This window comes from Bombina bombina, chromosome 8, assembly GCF_027579735.1.
Source record: "Bombina bombina isolate aBomBom1 chromosome 8, aBomBom1.pri, whole genome shotgun sequence".
Lineage (NCBI taxonomy): Eukaryota > Metazoa > Chordata > Amphibia > Anura > Bombinatoridae > Bombina > Bombina bombina.
Window position 1 is genome coordinate 174,300,922 of NC_069506.1, and position 17,964 is coordinate 174,318,885.

Here is a 17,964-nt window from a genome sequence, read left to right on the forward strand (position 1 = left end):
AACAGCACAATACATACAGTATGTGTGTGTTTGTGTGTATGTGTATATATATATATGCTGTATTAGGCTACAATGTGTGATTTTTTTTAAATTTTGGGATGGTGGTGTGCCACAGGATTTTTTAATGTAAAAAAGTGTGCCACGGCAAAAAAAAAGGTTAAAAATCACTGTCCTAGAGGATATGAAATGATGCACTTGAAGATAGGGATAGAAGTTATTACTTGATAGGTCAAATCGAGCTTTCAAGATTTCAAAAGAGATTATTTGTCGCTCTTCCGTTAAAAATTGCGATACTAACTTAAGATCTTTATTAAACCATTCTCTAAATACTTCCTGATTATTCCCAGGAGGAAATTCGGGGTTGCCTATTAAAGGCAGATAGTCCGAAAAGGCATAATCTAGACCTATAAGGGAGCATATTTTTTGGCAAGCGAGAACTACGTTATTTACTGATATTAAACTTTTAACATTATGCGGTGTTTCTTTTGGTTGAGTGTGTAATAAAGCTTTGAGAGAAAAGGGAAAGACTAAAGTATTCTCCATTTCTAATGTTGAAAACCAACTTGTTTCTATGAGCCAATCAAGCGCAATTTTGCCCAAAGCTGCAAGATTATAAAACGCTATATTGGGTAAAGCTAGCCCGGCTGCTTTAAGAGGTTGCATCAATTTTTCTAATGCGATTCGTGCTTTTTTCTTATTATGCCAAATAAATTGTGAGAAACTAGAATTTAATTTCCGTATATCTGCTTTATATGGCATCAAGGGCAGATTCTGTAAAAGAAAAAGAAGCCAGGGAAAAATGATTGTCTTAATAAGGTTCACTCTCGCAGTCAGCGATAGTGGAAGAGCAGACAAAGTTTCAGGTCGGCGTAGATTTTTTTAAATAACGGGAAGAAATTAAGGCCCTATCAGCAGCTTCTGAGCCTACCTAGGTATACTTTTCAACAAAAGGACACAGAGAGAATGAAACTAATGATATAATATAAATAAATTGTAAAGTTATTTAAAATTGCACGTTCTATCTGAATCATATCCCTTGAAGTTAGCATGCCTGAGTCTTGTGTTTGCTGTCTAACTTTTTACTTTCAGCTTCTAATACCAGCTCTTACCCAGCCGTACAAATTTTTAAACAAAAAAAAAAAATAGCTTCTGACCTGTAATCGGGACCATAATGTTTAGAGACATTAATCTCAAAATGTAACTCCCCCATAAAATTATTAATTATACATAATAAAAATTGTACTACATTTTTGTAATTGATTTTGCCTGCTTCTCCTGCATGAAAATTATGGGTCGTGTAGGAGTCCAACCTTTGACCCTACAACATTCTACTGAGTAATTGCTTGATAAGCTGTTTTTTTGTATTATATTTATTTAAAAAGAGAAATAGCATTCAGAATACACGACAGGTTAAAAGGCAGAACCATGGAACAAATGTGATGCCAAAATTCAGTTTGAAAAAGTCTTACGTGTTGTCTAGTCCAAAGTACATGCCATGGAGTCTGTTGGAATAAAAGATTAACATCACACCTTTTAGTGTGGAAGCACTACTAAAGTTAAAGGGACAGTCTACACTAAAATTGTTATTGTTTAAAAAGATAGATAATGCGATTATTTATTTTTATTATATATATAAAAAAAGTTAAGGGGTGCAGGGTCATGTGTTTTTCAGAAGGGGTGCCAGGTAGGGTTACCACCTCGGCCATGTTTTCCTGGACACTTATGAGTAACGCATGCTGTAGGGTGTGCAGGAGGGAACGTATTGTGCTGATTATCAGAACTATTAATGTCATGTCTAGAGACTGAATACATGTTCCTCCATGCTCACCCTGCAGGATGCGTAACTCATAAGTGTCCAGGTAAACATGGCCGAGGTGGCAACCCTAGTGCCGGGCCAGGTTATCTGATCTGATGCATAATGTAGGTATGTGACAGTGGGTCGGCAGGGCTTTAGGGTCTGATCGGAGGTCTCTTTTGTGCATATGACTAACAGGAAATACAGGTCCAGGAGTCTAAGCACATGTGGTTTGTGAATGTCAGCGGGGTCATAGGGACAGGGGGTCATTATGTGGAGATATGATTCTCAGAGAGGCTCCAGGTCAAGGGAATATCATGATTTTTGTGGCTATAGGGCTGACAAAAAAATCATATAGGTTCAGTTAGAGAATATCACCACTGAAAAGTATAAAAATGGAAAATGAGATAAATAATCTGAGCTGTTTGGCAGTTATAGAATTACTTAAAGGGACACTCAAGTCAAAATTAAACTTTCATGATTCAGATAGAGCACACAGTTTTAAACAACTTTCCAATTTACTTCCATTAACAAAATTTGCAGTCTTTCTAGTTACACTTTTTGTATCACCAGCTCCTATTGAGCATGTGTAATAATTCACGGCATATACATATACACATTTGTGATTGGCTGATAGCTGTCACGTGATACAGGAGGAGTGGAAATAGACATAACAGAAAAAATCTACTACTCATTTGAAGTTCAGACTAAGTGCTATTGCATTGTCTTTTTTTTCATGCATTTGATGATTATTCAAAACTACTGTATTCACTGGTCCCAAAGGAAATGTGTGTGTGACTGGGTTGTGTAAAGTGTTCTTATTTCATTTACTTGATTGCCAAGAAGCAATGGTACATGGAGGAGTAAAGAGGAAAGTCTGTAATCAGTGTGAGCAGAAGAATGGAGCAGTACTAATAACTAACTGAGGTTCACTGTTTTACATGTGCTGGGAGGGTGGAGTTTGGTGCACATCATAACAGGAAGCAGCTGAGGGAGAGACTAGAGTGAGGAGTGTGTAGAGGGTAAATGTGGATGGCAGAAGATAGGATATGTCAGTGGTGAGGTGATGCAAGGGGTAATATATGCTGCTGTGGTAAAAGGCCCTTGTTTTATGATGAAGTTATGCAATTTGAAAAAAAAAAATGAAGCTAAAACAATTTTGAGGCAATACTGAAACTGTGAAATGAACAAAACAGCACCACCTACTGGTCAACCTGAATAATACATGTATCTCAATACTGAGAATTAGGGAAGTGTTCATGCAATTTTGTGCCAGGCTGGGCACACTATGCAGCAGGGGCGGAACTACCGTGGGTGCACACGCAACTGTGACCGGGGCGGAGGGGCAGCTTTAAAAAAAAAAAAAATGTCTTCAATAAAAAACGTTGTCCTGCCACTGCCTGCACTGATATCATGTGAGATTTTTGACGTGATGCTTCACTAGTGTCTCTGACTACAGGGGTTAGTGTTTTTGTTGTACCCATTGATGTTTGTGTGTGTATGTGACTGTGTGTGTGTATGTGACTGTGTGTGTGTATGTGACTGTGTGTGTGTATGTGACTGTGTGTGTATGTATGTGACTGTGTGTGTATGTATGTGACTGTGTATGTATGTATGTGACTGTGTGTGTATGTGACTGTGTGTATGTATGTGACAGTGTGTGTATATTTGTGGAACCAGCAAATTACAGACCTTGTTACTACAGCGTGGGGGGTAAACAGTGTCACTATACAGTACCACTATATACAGAACGTGGGGCTGGACCATGTCACAGACTACTGTGGTTACTATATAAAAGTACTTGGTAGGGTCAGGCCAGCCATCTCACCGGCAGATTACAGACTGTGTCACTAACTCACTATATACAGTACTGGTGGGTAAACCGTGTCCCTATATACAGTAATAGGGGGTCAAACCATCTCACAAACTTTGGGCACAGGGTACCCCCTTTTGCAGACGTAATCTGATTCACAATTGTTTTTTCTGTGTTAAATGTAAGGAAAAAAAATAGGGGTCTCTTTCTCTCTTTCTTTCTCTCTCCATCTTTAAGAAGTGAACCCCTTATATGTACTTGTTTTGCATTTTTCCTCTTGGTCTTTAATCTTGCAGACTTGAATTTGTATGTCAGTAAGCAGCCTGTGTGCAGCCCAAGTCTTTAATGGCTGTTATATATATATATATATATACAGTTTTTTATTATAGTTTGTATTTTGCCTAATTCCTTTTTTTTTCATATTGTTTTGAATACAACTTACCCAATTATGATCAGTATTAACAATGTTATTAAAGGGCATTAAACGCTAAGGGCTAGATTACCAGTGGAGCGGTAGCAATTAGCGCTCCGAAAATTAACCAGTTCAGATCTCCGGTTAATTTTCAAAATATCCCCCCATTTTCCTCAAAATAAAGTACATTGTAGTTTTTTTTGTTTAAAAACATTTAGCTCTTTTTTTTTTAAATAAAAATAAACTGCACAAAGCAGTTTTTAGGGGTAGTTGGCGGGTGTGAGGTGTTAGGAAAAAAAAACGCACTGAAAAGTGCCTTTACATTGCAGTCTATGGGGGGCTGTGTTATCCCTGTAAATATATATATATATATATATATAAAGTTTTTTTTTTTATTTGCTGCCCATCGTAGCGCAACTTACCCCCTTTGCTGTGCACTAGTTCTCATGCCGTGTTTTACGGCATGAGAACGAGCTTCCCATTGGAAGCTCATTCTCGTGTGCGCAAAGCTTCCATGCAATGCGAACGTGAGGTCTGTTTCGCATTGCCCCTCACTTGTAATACCAGCAAACATTTGCGTGCGCTGGTATTACTGAGTGGAGCTCAAATATTGCACTCACATTTAGCAATCTTTGCGCTCCACTCACAATCTGACCCTAAATACATTTCATGCACTCCTCTCTAATTATGGTTGACACTAATTTTTATATCACTAGAATCTAAAGGAGAGTTGTTGCACATGTGCAAAGAAGGTAGGGAATAACCTCAATACTATGCTTCTAAAATGTATTTAGTGTTTGTCTCCATAAGCAAGACATGTTGTATCTTATTGTTTTTGTCAATTGTTAAAACTTAAAAATTGTTAAAAATGTAACTGTTAACAAGTGTGAATTAAGTTATTTTTTTAATAATGCATGAATATATTGTATTTATTACCATTATTATTAGCAGTAGTAGTATTATTAGTATTTATTATTATCATCATCATCATTTATTTGTATAGCGACGCAATTGAAACCGGTCAAACTGGTCAATGCTGTTTAATTAGATAATTCAATAAATAATTAAAAAATTAAAGGGACATTGTACACTAGCTTTTCTTTGCATACATGTTTTGTAAATTATCCATTTATATAGCCCACCTGGTAGTGTTTGTTTAAAAATGTATATTTTTGATTATTTTTAAATAACATTGTGCTGATTTTCAGACTCTTAACCAAGTCCCAAAGTTTTAGTAGTAGACTGTTGTCTACCTACCTCAGCTTGCTCCTGTTTGTGTAAATTATATTTTCATATGCAGGGGAGGGAGGGTGTCTGCCCTATTTGCTTTCCAGCCAATTTCAGTGGGTGTCCCAGCCTAACCTTTTTTTTAACAGTGCTAAACTGGGAGCTTCTAAGTACGTTTTTAAAAGGTTTTATACTGGATTTTTAGATCAGTATCTGTGCATATTCTTCTATATTGTAGTGTCTATTACATGCAGTTATATGAAAATTGGTGTTTACTGTCCCTTTAATTTGAATACCGTTGACGAAGGGTCACAGTTAGAAGTGCTGATCCCCACATTTCCCACGCACAGCAATTTTATCTCATATCTATCTCACAACCAGAGCTCAGGGAAGCGGGAAGGGTTTGTGCACCCTTACTAGACAACCACTGATTTGTACAAACAAAACAAAACAAACCTAATAAATAAAACATCTTAATCCTGCTAACCTAGACACATTCCTAGTTGACCTAGGCCAAAATATGCAGAGAATCCCAATTCAAAAGTTTCTGGCAGGTTTTGTTGGCAGTAAAACTTAAGACATTAAAACGCTGTATTGATTTTTTTTATATATATTCCTATTTGAATTTTATTAATGTATTACTTTTATCTACAAGCGAGTCATTCATAGCGCAAAAATAGACAAATTTATTTACAGAAACACAGGGTAAAAACGCAATAAAAGCATACACAGGAACGTCTTACGCGTTTCGGCCCGCAAGCCTTATTCATAGACATAGATAACAGGCATATTGCCATTACGTAAATAGGGTGAGACCTAATTGGTTCAAGTGTAAGCTGCAAACCATTGGCTGCATGTTTATGTACAAATTTAAAGTGATATGGCTCCATTAACCCCCTATGTGTAATATAAATTAGATAGATCTGTACACTAAGACAGGCATACAAACAGAAGATTCAACTGGCCTTGCTAACTAAATGATAAATATTAATTACATAAAGGTCTAAAGTTTCAAAAGTACATTTGTGTACACCCACTATCTTTAATCTAATACATATATTTAACTCTGGTACATATATTTATCACAAGTACCATTATTTATCTAGTTTTGTTTTTGTACAAACTCTATATGGAATGTAGTGCTGTGTTTATTTTTTACAGTCTCAATGTTTAAGCAGTCATTGACAAATCAATTCTTCGCATGCTTTGTACATCCATGATATTGACTTCCTATAAATTTCCATATACTTTACAATACTAGGCTGACCAGAAACAGGAGTGGCTTGACACCTATTACTCAGAAAATGGATTATAAACATAATAAAGTTATAGCGCAATTCTGGCTCATTTGTTTCCTGCTAATGTTATATTTGCCTCTCATAAAATTGTTTAATGACAAATTGTTAATCATACTATTTGTACACAATTGCATTGTCATAAAGTCCATTTGAATCTTGGAATTGAAATGTAAAACTTTGTTCCTATAACAGGCAAAAACATTGATTTTGTCTTTAAACGTATGGAAACCTGCCACTTAACAGTATGTTGTTAGTTGCGCTTATCATTTAGTGAGCATCAGATGCGTATTTCTTGTTTAGTGTCAATGTCAGTTTAGTAGCTTTACTGGGTATAAGGTTGCTCTGTTGGCAAGAAGACGTGACAGCATCTAGGAATTTACTTTTACGTTCTCCCACTCTCAGCCTACATTTATTGCTGTAGTGAGAGACTTATGAGAAGAGTAGGGTGTGCACTAAGCATTTATCACGTAATCCTATTATAGAGTAATTATTGACACTCACCCAGCGCACAAAAGCCATTGCTGCCACCATAAAAGAGAAGCCATGCTAAAGCTAACTACTTGATCAAATGCAAATTGTTGGCAATCTAGCAGGTGGCAGTAAAGACACTGGAGCAGTACAGATATCTGCTGGGTAGAAGGGAAAACCCAAAGGAAAGTAAATAGTCTGTGTGACCTGGCAACAACACCATGTTCTATGTAGTATGGACAATGATACAAACATGCTGCATAGCTCCAGGACAGCAACACCAACCCGAGTTCAAGACTATGCAGCAGTTTCTTATCTCTACACTGACTGCTCACTCTGCTGTTCTCTCCCTTGTGTGCAATGTTACCTGTGAAACAGTTTCAATTTAGTTTGTAGCTCTTCCATTCTGGCCACTACTCAAAAGATTGTTTACTAAGTTGCTCACAACACCTCTGAATATGATTAAAGGGACAGACTACTGTATATTCTCCACTTTTAATGTGTCCCTAATGACCTATTTTACCTGCTAGAGTGTATTAAATTGTAGCTCATTACCTTTATTTTGTCATTTAAAATATTCGATTCTGTCTGTTGTATATCCAGCTATACTGAAACTTTCAGTAACTTAAGTACTGGTTATAAAAAAAGTATGTAAACAAGAAAGTGTAAATGCTAGATCAAAAATGTAATGTATTAAAATACAAATGAGAAAGTGCAAAGCTTAAATGCAATAATAAAGAAGGACCCAATCTGAAATGTATAGTAATATAAATTGCAATGCACAAAAGAGAGAGTGCAAAGCATAAATGCAATAATACTGAAAGGACCCAATCTGAAATGTATAGTAATATAAATTGCAATGCACAAAGTGTAAGTGTAACAAAGCTCTCGGATTATATATTTCCTACCTGTTCTATGTTAAATGTTATGGAGTGGAGGGAGAAACAGAGAGAATGGAGGAATACACAAAAAGAGAGTTGAAAGGGTGAGAGAGGAGAGAGAAAATAAAGTGTGAAGGAGAGATACAAGGGAAAGAGAATAAGGACAAAGGGAGAGAGAGAGAAGACAGAAAGGATAGAAAAGGGAAAGAGAGGGAGAGACTAAGAGGAGATATAGCATTGAAAAGAAAAGTGAGAGAGAACAAGAGCAAACAGAATAGAGTCTAAGGGACCGAATGGCCCCTGATCCCCATGTTCCTGCACGAGCCTTCAGGCTCGCCGGAAACAGCAGTTAAGAAGCAGCAGTCTTAAGACCGCTGCTCCTTAAAGGGACAGTCAAGTAAAAAAAAAACTTTCATGATTTAGATAGGGCATGTAATTTTAAACAACTTTCCAATCTACTTTTATTACCAATTTTGCATTGTTCTCTTGGTATTCTTAGTTGAAAGCTAAACCTAGGAGGTTCATATGCTAATTTCTTAGACCTTGAAGGCTGCCTCTAATCTGAAAGCATTTTGACAGTTTTTCCCCACTAGAGGGCGTTAGTTCATGTGTTTCATATAGATAACATTGAGCTCAGCCACGTGAAGCTCCTAGGAGTCAGCACTGATTGGCTAAAAATGCATGTCTGTCAAAAGAACTGAAATAAGGGGGCAGTTTTCAGAGGCATAGATACAAGGTAATCACAGAGGTAAAAAGTATATTATTACAATTGTGTTGGTTTTGCAAAACTAGGGAATGGGTAATAAAGGGATTATCTATCTTTTTAAACAACAACAAATTTTGGTGTTGACTGTCCCTTTAACTGGTCCGCCTGCTCTGAGGCTGCGGACATCAATCTGCCTGATCTCATAGGATCGGGCTGATTGACACCCCATGCTAGGGGCCAATTGGCCACAAATCTGCAGGGGGCGGCATTGCACAAGCAGTTCACAAGAACTGCTTGTGCAATGATAAATGCCGACAGCGTATGATGTCGGCATTCATCAATGTCTGTTGGACATGATCTGCTGAGCGGATCATGTCGGACAGATCAACGATAAATCGGCCTCTATAGGAGAGAATGCAGAGAGTGGAAAGAAAAATAAAAGAAAGGTCAAGAGAGATGGAGAGAAATGAGAGAGTCAGAAGAGAAAATGGAGATAGAGATGAGAGAAGAGAATTGAGAAAGGGGAGAGGGAGATTGAAGTGGGAGGAGGGGGAGAGAGATTGAAAAGAAAGAATTAAGCGGAGGGGAAGTAGCAAGAGAAAGGAGAGGGAAGAAAATGAAGTTAGAGATGAGAGAGAGAGAAGAGGGGAGTGGGAAATAAAAGAGTAAAGAAAGAAGAGGATGAGAGGGGGGAGTGTGAGAGGAGAGAAAGAATATAAGAAATGCTAATAGCAGTTTATCACCTCTGGTTTTAGAGGTTAAAATGCTTAAAAAGCAGTCTCTCTTTCCCTTTTACATTTTGTTGTCTGTGTCACCTCTGCCTCCTGTGTATGCTAAAGCTGAAGGCACCGCACTGGGCTGTCAGAAGGTGAAGGGAAGAGAGGAGTCTGTACTTGACAGCCAGTTGTGTAAGAGGCTTTCAGAGTTAGAATATCCAGCTGTGCCAGGAGAAAGTTGATGGGCAGAGCTACTATATTACCAAAAACATCCCAGGGGCAGAAAAAGAAAACAAACAAAGCACATTTGTTCTATGCCCTCCTCATGAGTACTGCCTTAGGCGGTTGCCTATTTTGCCTAACACTAGAGCCGCCTATGCATACATTATCTCTGCTCAAGGCACTGTATGGTGATTGCAGGTGTGATGGGTGCCATATTGGAAGCTATTGTATTTGCACTGTTCCATATGAGACTAGCACAACTGCATTTTCTTTCTTCTTTGGCTGAACCATAGCTTCAAATATTTATCACAAGTGTTCAACCTTTTACATTTGGTGAGATTAACCTATATATCTACAGATCACAGCCCATCCAGTTTGGAATCCATTTCAGGCTAAAGGGAAGAAGTTTGTTCAAACATTCCCTCTTCCAATAAATGTTTTAAACTAGCCTTTCTGATTCTAGCAATCTGTTGTTCTCTGTTTTCTTAGCTTAATCCCCAAAAGACAGCTGTGGTAGAATTCATTAATCAATAAAGGGACATTAAACACTTTTAATATAAAATGTTTATTAAATGGGTATTTAAAAAAGCTTTGTAATATACGTTCATTATTTATTATGTCCCCTTTTCCTGTAATTTATCTCTGAAAAGTGTGGATTGTCCAGTTCCCCTGAGCTCCTATAAAGTAATGGGCAGTTGGGCACCTCCATGATGAAAGTTTCCCTTATCCAGTCTTTTCTGCTGAGGACAATTAGTTACAAAGTGAGTAACCAATGGCTTTGTGTACTATAGGGGCTTTAAATCGCATACAGCTGCTGTTTGCACAGTTTATCTCTCCCTAATTGTGCTTAGCAGGAAAGATTAGATAAGGAAATCTAGGTTTTAGCATGGCCCATTTATAGAAACTAAAGTAATTCATAGAAATTAAACCTTAACACTTATTTCTTCAATATTTAAACAACTAATACAATTTAAACACATCAACATATTATTCTAAGGCCAATATTTGCATTGAGTACATCATACATCACAGTGTTTTTTTTAGTGTTTAATGTCTCTTTAAGAAAGTAAGCAGCAAATATTTTAGAAAAAAAAATATTGTATCCCTGCCGCTTAAAGGGACACAATCACTTTTTTATTTCATGATTTAGATAGATCACACAATTTTATACAGCTTTCCAGTTTACTTCTATTATCAAATTTGCTTCATTGTCCTTGGTATCCTTTGTTGAATAACCAGCCATGCATTACTGGGAGCTAGACAAGGCCGGATTGGCCTACCAGGACACTAGAAGATTTCCCGGTGGGCCACGACAGCTGGTGGTACTTCTGGTGAGGGTTGCAGCTATATCACCACTTTTTTTTTTTTTTTTTTTTTTCTCCTCTGAGATATACGTATTAAAGGTACAGTCAACACAAAAATAGTTTTTTGTTTAAAAAGATAGATAATGCCTTTACTACCCATTCCCCAGCTTTGCACAAAAAATGTACATTAATATACTTTATAACCTTTAAGCCTCTAAATTTCTGTCTGTTTCTAAATCACTAAAGACAGCCCCTTGATCACATGTTTTGTATTAGCTTTTCACAACAGGGGAGTGCTAGCTCATGTGAGCCATATAGATAACATTAAGCTCACACCTGTGGATTCTAACAACACAGCACTAATTGGCTTAAATGCAAGTCAATAGATAAAGTCATATGATCAGGGGGCTGTCAGAAGATGCTTAGATACAAGGTACAGTGATAAAAAGTATATTAATATAACCTGTGCAAAACTGGGGAATGGGTAATAAATGGATTATCTATCTTTTTAAACAATACATTTTAAGGTCACAAAGTATTTCCTTGTGAGTTTTATTTCCTAGACAATATACTATTTTAGTAGCTCTCCTTTTAATAGTTTCTAGTATCTAGTCAAGTCATACTGTGACTGCACTATGACCATTGCATGACTGCACTATGACCATTGCATATTGTCTTCTCCAGATCATACTATTGATAATCATGGATGAAATTGGGTTGTTGAGTGCCTATAAAACAATTTGGTATAATTTAATTCTGAATTAAAAAAAAAATATATTAGAAGTATCACATTTGAAAAATAATGGGGCGTGTGCATTCTACGAACTCAGTGGAAAATAGGGCTTGACTTTTTATTCCCAGTCCGGCTCGTGAGCCAATGACAACATTCAAATATGTGCAGCCACCAATCTACAGCTAGTTCTCTAAGGTGCATTGCTGCTCCTGAGCCTACCTAGGTATGATTTTCAACAAAAGATACTAAGAGAACAAAGCAAATTATATAATAGAAGTAAATTAGAAAGTTATTTAAGTGTATGCTTTATCTAAATCCTTAAATGAAAACTTTGGGTTCCATATCCCTTTAAGGTCAAGCCTACAAGCAGCATTTGGTAGATATGTTTAAACGCAGTACCTTCTCACACATAAGCAGAGGTAATGATTTTAACCAGCTGTCCTGAATATGGTTTTACAAGGGAGTTTAGTTTTATACTTGGGAGATAAATTATTTTTTTCTCCTTTTGGTGGAAATATGTATAATAATTCCCTGGTACGCCTCTGAGTCTTGATTGATGCATTCTGTTTTTTTTATTTGTATTATTATTTATTTGTGGTACTTATTCTAGTAATTTCATACACTGTGATATTGTTGTTAAAGGGACACTGAACCCAGATATTTTCTTTTGTGATTCAGATAGAGCATGCAATTTTAAGCAACTTTCTAATTTACTCGTATTATCAATTTTTCTTCATTCTCTTGCTATCTTTATTTGAAAAAGAAGGCATCTAGGTTTTTGGTTCAGACCTCTGGACAGCACTTTTTTATTGGTGGATGAATTTATCCACCAATCGGCAAGAGCAACCCAGGTTGTTCACCAAAAATGGGCAGGCATCTAAACTTACATTCTTGCATTTCAAATAAAGATACCAAGAGAATGAAGACAATTTGATAATAGGAGTAAATTAGAAAGTTGCTTAAAAGTGCATGCTCTATCTGAATCACGAAAGAAAACATTTGGGTTCAGTGTCCCTTTAAATAAAGTTTGTAAAGAAATATATCCCTCATTTTACAACATTCAGGTCACTGAGAGCAAATACCCAAAAGTGGGACATAAGAAAATGACCTATTGCACTCTATGGGGCCTATTTATCAAAGGTCTTGCGGACCTGATCCGACAGTGCGGATCAGGTCCACAAGACCTCGCTGAATGCGGAGAGCAATACGCTCTCCGTATTCAGCATTGCACCAGCAAGGGGGTGTCAATCAACCCGATTGTACTCGATCGGGTTGAATTCCGGCGATTCCTGTCCACCTGCTCAGATCAGGCGGACAGGGTTATGGAGCAGCGGTCTTTGTGACCGCTGCTTCATAACTGCTGTTTCTGGCGAGTCTGAAGACTCGCCAGAAACACGGGCCCACAAGCTCCGTTCGGAGCGTGATAAATGGGCCCCTATGTGATCACTATTTGAAATAGTAAAATACCAATAAATAAGTATCAGAAAGTTTTGCACAGGAACTGAAGAGACTTTGCGATTAAAGGAACAGTATTTTTACATTTAGCATTTTGGGAGATTAAACATATTTTTTATAGTTTAAGTCTTATTTACTGTGTGCAAACTTATATAGCTAATAGTTTTAGATTGTATCACAGTAATGGGGTTTATATTCATAGCATTTATTTCAGAGCTTTAAAGGGACAGTAATGTTAAAATAAAACTTTCATTAATCAGAACTTGCAATTTTAAACAACTTTCCAAGTTAATCCTAGTATCTAATTTTGCTTTTTGCGCTTGGCTATTCTTGTTGGAAAAATAATAGCTAGTTATGCTCAGGAGCAGCAATGTACTACTGGGAGCTAGCTTGGTGGTGGCTGCACATAAAACCGTCTGGTCATTAGCTCAACCGAAGTATTCAGCTAGCTCCCAGTAGTGATTGTCTTTAACAAAGGATACTAAGAGAATGAAGCACATTTTATAATAGAAGAAAATTAAAAGTTGTTTAAAATTGTATGTTCTATGTGAATAATGAAAGGAACAATTTTTGTTGTCATGTCCCTTTAAATTTTATAGTATTATATTATCTATGTATGTTAATTTTGAGAGGGGCATGAAACATGAAAGGAACAATTTTTGTTTTGTGTCCCTTTAAATGTAATGATATATTATCGGTTTATGTCAATTTTGAGAGGGTCATGAAAAGCAGCTGACTGACTTTTATATAAGTAGGTTCATTTTACACTAATTTTTTTCATGCAGTTCCTTCAGTAAAGGAACCCGGGTAAATTGAGGGTTTCCTGTATTATTTTGATCATACAATTAGAGTGTTTAATTATTATTATTCATAATAATAGAAATAGCTAAATATCCCCCAGCCATAATGATTCCATAGTAATATAAATTCCATAATGTTCTATTCACTTTAGTTCAATTATTGTTTGTTATAGTTTTGAATATGTCTGTTTATCTCATCAGTAGAGGTCGATTAAAACAGATTATTTTAAAGTGGACTAAAATTATTATTGTTTATTTTACCTATTACAGAACAAAGGAAGAAATATTCAAATGTCATCATGGCTGATGTTTCACACTACCAAGTAAATGTAAGTATGTTAATAATACAAGTATATTTATTAGTGTTAATAATGTAAGTATATTTATTAGTGTTAATAATACAAGTATATTTATTAGTGTTAATAATGTAAGTATATTTATTAGTGTTAATAATATAAGTATATTTATTAGTGTTAATAATACAAGTATATTTATTAGTGTTAATAATGTAAGTATATTTATTAGTGTTAATAATGAAGGTATATGTATTAGTGTTAATATTCCTGTTGAACTGTTATGTATCAGGTTGTATACACATTTGCCTAATACTGCTTACAAAATAGCTCATTACCTTTTTCCAGTAACTTTCTCTGGATTCACCATGAAGGACTGAATAATAGTTAGGGTTTTTTTTTTTTTAACGTTTGAAGATAATGGACACAGTGTATCGTAAAGTATAATTAATGTTCTCACTCAGTGATTTTACAGAAGTCAGAGAAACAAGCCTATGAGAATATTTAAACGTTCCATACACTTTCCTAGTTATGAACACTTTGTCACCTGATAATTGGAGAACAGGGATCTAGATTGGCTAACTTGATTCAATTTAAAGGGACGCGCCATTCAAAATTAAAAAGCTCATCAATGTGCAGGATTTATTCATTACTCTTGTGCTGACTTCTGCATTTTTATAAGTACATTTTAGCAATACCTTTTACTGTGCATGGGATGTATAGAGCAGGGGTCACCAACCTTTTCGGACCTCAGGGACCACTAAACTCACAATTTTGAATCCCGTGGACCACTAACATGATTTTTTTTAAAAAAAGGGTACAAACCTCTATAATGTGTGTGTGTGTGTGTGTGTGTGTGTATATATATATATATATATATATATATATATATATATATATATATATATATATATATATATATATATATATATATATATATATATACAGGGAGTGCAGAATTATTAGGCAAGTTGTATTTTTGAGGATTAATTTTATTATTGAACAACAACCATGTTCTCAATGAACCCAAAAAACTAATTAATATCAAAGCTGAATATTTTTGGAAGTAGTTTTTAGTTTGTTTTTAGTTTTAGCTATTTTAGGGGGATATCTGTGTGTGCAGGTGACTATTACTGTGCATAATTATTAGGCAACTTAACAAAAAACAAATATATACCCATTTCAATTATTTCTTTTTACCAGTGAAACCAATATAACATCTCAACATTCACAAATATACATTTCTGACATTCAAAAACAAAACAAAAACAAATCAGTGACCAATATAGCCACCTTTCTTTGCAAGGACACTCAAAAGCCTGCCATCCATGGATTCTGTCAGTGTTTTGATCTGTTCACCATCAACATTGCGTGCAGCAGCAACCACAGCCTCCCAGACACTGTTCAGAGAGGTGTACTGTTTTCCCTCCTTGTAAATCTCACATTTGATGATGGACCACAGGTTCTCAATGGGGTTCAGATCAGGTGAACAAGGAGGCCATGTCATTAGATTTTCTTCTTTTATACCCTTTCTTGCCAGCCACGCTGTGGAGTACTTGGACGCGTGTGATGGAGCATTGTCCTGCATGAAAATCATGTTTTTCTTGAAGGATGCAGACTTCTTCCTGTACCACTGCTTGAAGAAGGTGTCTTCCAGAAACTGGCAGTAGGACTGGGAGTTGAGCTTGACTCCATCCTCAACCCGAAAAGGCCCCACAAGCTCATCTTTGATTATACCAGCCCAAACCAGTACTCCACCTCCACCTTGCTGGCGTCTGAGTCGGACTGGAGCTCTCTGCCCTTTACCAATCCAGCCACGGGCCCATCCATCTGGCCCATCAAGACTCACGACTCACTCTCATTTCATCAGTCCATAAAACCTTAGAAAAATCAGTCTTGAGATATTTCTTGGCCCAGTCTTGACGTTTCAGCTTGTGTGTCTTGTTCAGTGGTGGTCGTCTTTCAGCCTTTCTTACCTTGGCCATGTCTCTGAGTATTGCACTCCAGTGATGTTGCAACTCTGAAATATGGCCAAACTGGTGGCATCTTGGCAGCTGCACGCTTGACTTTTCTCAGTTCATGGGCAGTTATTTTGCGCCTTGGTTTTTCCACACGCTTCTTGCGACCCTGTTGACTATTTTGAATGAAACGCTTGATTGTTCGATGATCACGCTTCAGAAGCTTTGCAATTTTAAGAGTGCTGCATCCCTCTGCAAGATATCTCACTATTTTTGACTTTTCTGAGCCTGTCAAGTCCTTCTTTTGACCCATTTTGCCAAAGGAAAGGAAGTTGCCTAATAATTATGCACACCTGATATAGGGTGTTGATGTCATTAGACCACACCCCTTCTCATTACAGAGATGCACATCACCTAATATGCTTAATTGGTAGTAGGCTTTCAAGCCTATACAGCTTGGAGTAAGACAACATGCATAAAGAGGATGATGTGGTCAAAATACTCATTTGCCTAATAATTCTGCACTCCCTGTATACATACAGTGTGTGTATATGTGTGTGTGTGTATATATATATATATATATATATATATATATATATATATATATATATATATATATATATATATATATATATATATATATACACACACACAGTCAGGAACAACAATATCCTATTCCAAGTAATAGATCCACACTATCTGGACTGATGAAGTTGGCCCCCCGAAACGTCACTGTACACTATAAACTATTGTTTTTTGAAAGTCCAGCGAGTGCAGATCTATTACTTGGAGTAAATCTTCTCTCCTCTATATTGCCAACATACATTTCCTGCTATTTTTAATAATACAAGACCTTCCCTTGTTTAGACACACACAATATTAGTTTGAAAGTGAAGATGTTTTGCAGTGTCACATTATGGCCCCAAAGCTTTTGGCTGAAATGTGCATGGTTTTACATAAACCACAAAAAGTGCACCACAAAAAAAAGTACATTTGTGTTTCAGATGAGGAGATGGAGATTAGTAATGAGATGGAGAAGTCTATAAATGACAAACTTTCAGGCAGTTTCTAAGATACAAAATTTTTTTTTTTGTGCCCCTCCCAATGAATATTTTGTTTGTTTCACAAATGTAAATAAAATTAGTCATTTTAATCCAGCAAAGTCCCTGTAAAAAAACATCAAAAGCCAAACTGTACTGTATCACAAGCATAATAATGTCTAACACACCCATTCATGATTTGTAATGGCAATGTGAATAATATTTAATAAATTATCCTGCACTATGACCATTGCATACATTATATTTACACAGTCACAACACTCTCTAGCAGGCACACAGCTAGAGAAAAAGCTTACTGGAAAGTTAGTTATATCAATTGGCCAGAGGGTCATAGGCCCAGCACCATGTCAATTTCTCTTCCTCCCCATGTCCCTAACCTATAGCCACACAATGCATGCCTTCAACCGAACACACTGAGAAACAAAAAAGTGTGACACATGTCCTTTTTAATTTGTTTTGTATGTGTTTAGGGAAATTACAAAGGGCCTGTGCCAACCTTGTTTGTATCTCAGACCTAGGGAGTAAGTGACCTTGGTGTTGTCCTGGGTCTATCACCATTTGGCTAAATGCTGTAACTAACTTGACATATTTTGCTTTTAATCTAGCTGCGTGCTTGCAAGAGAGTGCCAGACTTTCTATTTGTTGTTTTAATCATTTATTTTTTTTGATTTGTAATTGTCCTTATGGGCTTTGCCCCCAGGCTTGTCTGAGAGTGCTGGCTAGCACCAGTCGGGTTTGAGAATCCAGTCCATTTACATGTTTTGTGTGTGTATATATGTATGTGTGTGTGTGTGTGTATATATATATATATATATATATATA

At 36.4% G+C, this 17,964-nt stretch overlaps 1 protein-coding gene across 2 annotated transcripts in view; it reads left to right on the plus strand.

Moving 5' to 3' along the window:
* Window positions 1–17,964, plus strand: part of EPS8L1 (EPS8 like 1) — a 190,044-nt gene that overhangs the window by 114,211 nt on the left and 57,869 nt on the right. For both annotated transcript variants that reach the window (XM_053690709.1, XM_053690710.1), the window contains one exon: window positions 14,101–14,159. In XM_053690709.1, coding sequence (XP_053546684.1) covers window positions 14,101–14,159 — 59 coding nt within the window. The remainder of the gene's footprint in view (window positions 1–14,100; window positions 14,160–17,964) is intronic.